Genomic DNA, 7,031 nt, shown 5'->3' on the forward strand with positions numbered 1-7,031 from the left:
CCCGATACGAATGCAACACACGCATACGATGCACACGAACGTTAACGCGGAGCACGCAGGCAGGTTCAACACGCTGAGTAACGATTGTAACGGGCATCATAGGTTACTTGGTGCTCCAAACGACTTGATCGAAATTAAAAGAAATTTTGGTACATATTTCGGCCGGATGACACACACTACGCCAGTTTGTATCAAATACGATTCACTGTGAGTCATGGCAAAAAAAATAATTTTTGTCATATTATTGATCATTTTGTTGTCAATTTATGTGTATTTTGACCATCATACTGCAAGGAACGATTGCATTCTCAGAATAAAAATATTCCCGGGTGGGCATCATGCCGGATCCCCCTCGAAACTACTAATTTGATGGCCAGAAACTACAGATTGCTTCAAATATGTGTTGGCATCTCTGCCATGCAGGGCACGTCCATCTATGTGACGGTGTCACCATGCAGGGCACGTCCCTCTATGTGACGGTCCCTCACCGTTCACCGTGTGTGATTGTGTCTCGTTGCTGTTGTACAGGGGAGCTGTCGTGCGACTGTGGCGTTCGCACGTGTCGCGTGTGTCATGAGGAAATGTGTCGAGGTATTCGGGAGTCTCGCCTTATACCGGCAACGGCGACAGAAGTAAAACAAGTTCAACCGAGCGCCCAGTAAAAGGTACGCTCTCGCCCGCAGCGCGCACGCGGGTCGAGCGTAGCGGTGTTAACGGCACAGCGTAACTATGAAGGAAAGGGATGGTTAAAGAAGGAGGGTGATGAAAGAAAAGAGGGGAGAGCAATAGGAAGGAGGGGAGAGCAATGGGAAGGGGGGGAGAGCAATGGGAAGGAGGGGAGAGCAATGGGAGGAGGGAGATCAATAGGCAGAAGGAGGGGAGAGCAATAGGAAGGAGGGGAGACAATTGGGAAGAGGGAGATTCAATAGGAAGGAGGGCAGAGATTACAATAGGTTAAGGCACGGGGGAGCCAATAGAAAGTCGAGTGGGAGAGCAATAGGAAGGAGGGGAGAGCAATAGGAAGGAGGGGAGAGCAATAGGAAGGAGGGGAGAGCAATAGGAAGGAGGGGAGAGCAATAGGAAGGAGGGGAGAGCAATGGAGGAGGGGAGAGCAATAGGAAGGGGGGGAGAGCATTAGGACAGGGGGGAGCAAGTAGGAAGGCAGGGGGAGCAAGTAGGAATTTTTGAGGGAGCGGGAGAGCAAATAGAAGGAGGGCAGGGACGCACATAGGAGAGGTAGGGCGAGGCGCAATAAGGCAGGCAGGGGAGGAAATAGCGACAGGAGGGAGAGCATAGGAAGGAGGGGGGGAGCATATGGAAGGGTGGAGGGGTGTAGGAAGTTGGTCACGCTACACCTCGGCCGCGTCCTGCGTGCCCGGCGCACGGTACGCGGTCGGAACAGAACGTCGTTTACTACATATAGATCGCACTGTGGTTTCCGCGTCAGTCATATATTGCTGATAGATGGTGTCAGGTCTACTCTGACGTGTTTGTTATGATGTATCTTGCCGCTTGTTTTTTGGCGTGCGGCGGTGTGAAGTGCAGTTGATGTCACATGTCGTGGTGACGATCGCGCGGCGGCCTCGGGAAGGAGGGGAGAGCAATAGGAAGGAGGGGAGAGCAATAGGAAGAAGGGGAGAGCAATAGGAAGGAGGGGAGAGCAATAGGAAGGCAGGGAGAGCAATAGGAAGGCAGGGAGAGCAATAGGAAGGCAGGGAGAGCAATAGGAAGGAGGGGAGAGCAATAGGAACGAGTGAGATGTAGGAAGTTGGTCACGTTACACCCTCAGCCGCCGCCGCGTGCGCTGCGCACGTATGGGTCGGAACAGCACGTCGTTTAATACTATAGAATCGCACTGTGGTTTCCGCGTAGTTATATTGCTGTAGATGGTGTAGGGTTACTCTGACGTGTTTGTTTTTATGTACTTGCCGCCTTGTTTTTTGTCGTTGCTGTGACAAGTGCAAGTTGATGTCACATCGTGGTGACGTCGCGCGCGGCGCTTGTCCCCGAAAAGATGTCAGTTGCCGTTAACCTCGTGGCTTTTCTTTACCTCTACAGTTAAGCAGGAGGAGCAGCAGGAGGAGGGTTTGTTATCGAGCCAGACTGCTGGAACGGAGGAGGAAGCATCTGCCGGGAAGAAGAGGAAGAGAAAGAGTCAGAAGGATCTCTCCTCGGGAGAAGCGGCCAAGGAAGAAGGTGCGATGCCAAAGCCGAAACGGAGGAGGAGGTTGAAAAAGAAACCACTCCATCTGGGGGAGGGACTCATAAAGGAGGAGGGGAAGGAGGAGGAGGCGGCGGCGGCTGCGGAGGGACAGGCTCCGAAGCCGAAACGGAAAAGGAGGTGGTTTAGAAAACCCGTCTTTTTCGTTGAAGAGGAGAAGAAGGCGCGAGGGAAGAACAACGCCATCTCCACCGACAACGCCGCCGAGACGCCGCCAGATGGCGCCACCAACGTGAAGCAGGAAGTCGACGATGCGGCAGAAGTTGACGCGGCCACCAGGCGGCGCCCGCAGATGCGTGCGATGCTGCTCGTAAAAGATAGCTCGCTGCTCAACATGAAACTCGCAGATGCGTTGAAGCGGCGCGCCATCCAGGCCCAGAAGGGCGTCGCCCAGAAGGGCGTCGGCAAGCAGCGGCGTCGCAAGCCGCTGCTGCTGCCGCCGAAGAAACAAAAGCTGCAGGTGGCGCCGCCGGCGAGCGGGGAGGATGCGGTGAGGTCGTCGACGCGCATTCAGGCGCGCATTGTGCGACACTTTGAGAAGATGAGGTCTAACGCAGGGGAGGAGGCCGAGGATGAGGATGCGGAGGAGGGGAGGAGTCCAACGAAAGCCGAGTGTCAGGTAGGCACGATTTATATTGATAGTGATGATGATGATGATGATGATGATGATGATGATGATGGTGACGACGATTATGATGATGAGGATATCGATACTGATGATGACGATAGCGACGGTGATGACGATGACAACGACGATGGTTAGCATGGGTGTTTAGCGTCGTGTATTGCGTGTGCAGGGACCGAGGATTAAACACGTTGCTCGTCGGATGGAGGTGGCACTGGGGAAGCCCGCCATGGCCGAGGCTACCACCCTGCACCTCAGCGCTCTCCCTGATGATGAGAAGACCAACCTGAGGTCCTCTGATGACAGTGGTAAGATTGGAAGAATGAGTAGATGTAACAAGATTAATGGTTGTGAAAGACGGACATGGGTTGTAGAGGTGGAGGAGAGGGAGCGGATGAGGAGAATTCCTTGTGAGAGACGAAAGGAAGAATGTGTGAGAAAGAGATGACACAAAAAAATGTGACACAGATGAGAGGGAGAGGGACAAAGCGAAACAACGAATGTGAGAGAGAGAGAGAGAAAGAGAGAGACAGAGAGAGAGAGCGAGCGAGAGCGAGAGCGAGAGAGAGAGAGAGAGAGAGAGAGAGAGAGAGAGAGAGAGAGAGAGAGAGAGAGAGAGAGAGAGAGAGAGAGAGAGAGAGAGAGAGAGAGAGAGAGAGAGAGAGAGAGAGAGAGAGAGAAGAGAGAGAGAGAGAGAGAGAGAGAGAGAGAGAGAATGAATGAGGGATGTTATACGTATAACGAGATAACCCCCCATCACTATACACCTCCTTGTATACTCCCCCGCGAACCTAACACCTCGCTATCGTTGTCGCACAGATGATGAGTGGTCCGTCGCTGGCAAGCCCAAGAAGAAGGCGGGGTCGGTCGGCAGCGCCACGCCACGGTCCACGCGATTCCGTCGCATCCGCTGTGGCCGCTGCCTGCCGTGTTGCAGGAAGGATTGTCGGACATGCCCCCCCTGCATGTACGTTACGTAACCCCCCTCCCCTCGCTGTCACTCATCCCGCGTAGTCGTGGCAACGGCGCGCCGCCTCCCGTCGTTTCCGTAGTATTGGTCAATAGGGTCAATGCTGACACTTCAGTGTCCGTGGCTGCTAGTGCTAGCGTGTAGATTGTGTATCATGTAGAGCCTCGTGTGTGAGTGTTTAGTTTTGCGAATTGCGAATTGCAATGAGGACAACAGGTGTGCTATATCTCTACGGAAGTGAAATCTAAATCTCACACTATTTTGACTTGCTGTTTACAGTGACATGAGCAAATATGGCGGTCGTGGAGTATACAAGAAGGGATGCAAGTAAGTATCTCTCATAGCATGGATAGCTATTTTATTTCACGTGGTTTCGTGGCGTAGATGTAGTGATCGTGAGATGAGATGGGAACCGAGAGCACCAGATGGAAACTGAAGGGATACGATGGGAACCAAGGGGATGTAATGGGAACTGAAGGGATACGATGGAAAATTGGGGGATGATGGGGTGAGCGCACGGGATCAGGAAACTGAGGAAAGGTGATGGGAATAGACGAGGTACTATGGGGACCAGGGGAAGCTGTGGGAAGCGAGGGGATGAGAAGCGGCGGGGATGTGGCGGAAACTGAGCGCCCAGCGTCGTTGCAGGCTGCGTATCTGTGAGAAACCTCAGTTTGGCCGTGACATCAAAGATGGCGTCGCGAAGGGTATGACAATCAGCGCTGCGGTAAAGAAAGTGCGCGGGAAGGCCTACAAGCACAACAAGCTACAGATGGAGCCACAGGTACTGTTGACACAATATAAAATAATAAAACTAATAATAATAATAATATTTATATATATATATATATAAACAAAGTCAAGGAATTGGCTATTCCAATGTCTACTGACCTGATGAAGAGATGTAATCTCGAAAACTTCTTAATTAAATTTTAATTTGACTTTGTTTTTATCTACATGGGTGTTCGCTGCGATAAGCTTTAAGCGGCGGGTCGCAACTATAGGATATGGCGCTGTGCTTAGGCTTAGAACAATATCCTCGAAAAAATGGCCGTAAATATGTTTTCCACGGAAATTCTCAGCAAAAAATCTGCTAATATCTCAAATTTTTTTCTAATATCCCCATAAATGTTAGTAATGAATATCTACAGTTATTTCAATGTAATTGTCATTTTAAACATATTTATTGTGTGCGAAAAAAAAATTCATACGCTGTTTAGCGAATCTCCATTCGCGTGTTTTCGCCCGGAGCTCCGCGCGCACTTAAAAAATAGTGCTACATTGGGCAGTGGTATGCCCCTTGAGTGTACGAAGGCACTGGCCATGACAGTATTGCACGGGCCGCTGGATGGGTTTTTCTTAACTAGAAAAGGACAAAAAGCTCATCTCTCAGCTAAAATCGGCTTAATATTTGAGAAAATTGAATGTTATATCTTCTAAATAATTAACGGATTGTTGCTAAAATATCCAGATTTTATAAATATTTCCAAAACGTTCTAAATATCTTACAAAAAATATCGGCGGATATTTGTATCTGGCCTATCCTGTTGCAGACCGGTGGCAGGTCACGCCGAGTCGTAGCTTAACCAGTTGAAAAATTAATTTTTTCATTTCCGGGCTCTTTTTTGGGGGGCAAAACCCCCCAAAATTTCAGGGGCTACTTTTCATTTTTCCAGGCTCTTTTCGCACTTCCAGGGCGACTTTTTTTTCGCAGTGGCTGTTTCGCTCACATGTACACACAAGCACAGTAAGCTAATACCTGTTGCTAATACACACTGCGGCGGGGGCGCGCGACAAACACACATCACGACGGACACACACACATACGCACGCACGCAACGCACGACCACAGCGCACAACACAGACACACACACGACAATCGACACACACACATCGCACACAACACGACAGGGACACACACACATCGCACGACTCAGAACATTCAAGACAGTTATTACATCGAGCTGACAGACTAACATGATAATGCACAACTCACATCCAAGCCACAAAATGCACGACTTGAAATAGTGAATGGAATCGCAGTTCAGTCCTAAACACAGAACTAAATTAGGGCTAGCAAGAATAGTGAATGGCTTGCCTGTACGAGCGGAGGATCGATTGTTTATAAATCGAAGTCTCTTAGCGGCTGGGTCGGGCAAGGCCGCGCGTATAGGGCGCCTGGCAGGCTCAGGGTTTGAGAGGACGCGGCCGCCGAGCACGTGTGAATGGCTGTGCAGCAATCGACGGCTTCTTACGGATACCTCGCCGTACTGGCTGGCGTACCTGTGACCTGCTGGCACGGGCCGCCCATTGCGATATGAAGTATGTGGGGGGGCAACGATTGTTTCAGCGTCGGTACTAGACACTACTTCAAATTCATGTAGAGGTTGGTAATTAGTCTGGACTAATAGAAGAGTGTCGACACTGATGAAAAACTCTATTCGAGGGGATTGACCTAAAAAAACTACAATCGGGAATGAGCAGGAATCACAGAGGCCACACGTTAGTCGCGCGGCCAGTGGAGGAAAATATACGTGTGAATTCATCCTCATGAAATATCAATTAGGATTTCCATGATTACCTGTTCTTATACCATCTATCGGGTGCGTTGGTCCGCTATGGGTTCTAACGTAGGCACGCCCGCGAGGCGAGCGCACGCTACGCACGGCGCGCAGGCACGCAACAGCACGCTGCACTACATGGCACCGCGCCTAGGCCACACACGGCGAAGCGGAGCGCGTCACCGGCAGGCACTACCTTGTTTACTGCATTGACTGAAGTAGGTTCGCGCACACACAGACGCGACTGCAGCGCAGGACGCACCGCACTGCACGGCACCGGCTTAACTGCGACCTTGTGCCGCGACGCACTGCACGCACACCACGCAATGCACGCCCCGCAATGCACAGCACGGGCGCAGGCGGGCGAGGCACACGTAAGCGCCATCGCGCACAGGCAAGTCGACGTATATATACGGCGCGGGCGGCGGCGCGCGCCATTGGATTGAAGGCAAATACAGTACAGTACACACATGCATGCTTAATGATAAACACTTGACAGCACACACGCGTTACCAAAAAGGAATTCTACGCACCGGGAAACCCGGCTGCCGGCTAAGCGGCCAGAGGCCGAGCGAGATGGGCAAGGCGGTGGCGGAGACCCGACCTGGCAATCATTTCCAAGGAGACTTTTGCTATTGGTCCCCCGAGTGAGGT

The 7,031-nt window shown here is 51.4% G+C and overlaps 2 protein-coding genes across 2 annotated transcripts in view; both read left to right on the forward strand.

The window, feature by feature from the left end:
* The window catches only part of LOC106809515, a 6,537-nt gene extending 5,875 nt beyond the window's left edge, over positions 1–662 (forward strand). The window contains exon 6 of the mRNA XM_014812609.1: positions 529–662. Within this exon, the coding sequence (XP_014668095.1) occupies positions 529–662 (134 nt within the window). The remainder of the gene's footprint in view (positions 1–528) is intronic.
* Positions 663–729: 67 nt separating this feature from the next.
* The window catches only part of LOC106809516 (histone-lysine N-methyltransferase 2A-like), a 6,552-nt gene continuing 250 nt past the window's right edge, over positions 730–7,031 (forward strand). The window contains exons 1-8 of the mRNA XM_014812610.1: positions 730–745; positions 2,059–2,196; positions 2,374–2,840; positions 3,019–3,154; positions 3,666–3,813; positions 4,096–4,143; positions 4,465–4,601; positions 4,825–4,833. Coding sequence (XP_014668096.1) covers positions 730–745; positions 2,059–2,196; positions 2,374–2,840; positions 3,019–3,154; positions 3,666–3,813; positions 4,096–4,143; positions 4,465–4,601; positions 4,825–4,833 — 1,099 coding nt within the window. The remainder of the gene's footprint in view (positions 746–2,058; positions 2,197–2,373; positions 2,841–3,018; positions 3,155–3,665; positions 3,814–4,095; positions 4,144–4,464; positions 4,602–4,824; positions 4,834–7,031) is intronic.

This window comes from Priapulus caudatus, unplaced genomic scaffold (assembly GCF_000485595.1).
Source record: "Priapulus caudatus unplaced genomic scaffold, Priapulus_caudatus-5.0.1 Scaffold360, whole genome shotgun sequence".
Taxonomy (NCBI): domain Eukaryota; kingdom Metazoa; phylum Priapulida; class Priapulimorpha; order Priapulimorphida; family Priapulidae; genus Priapulus; species Priapulus caudatus.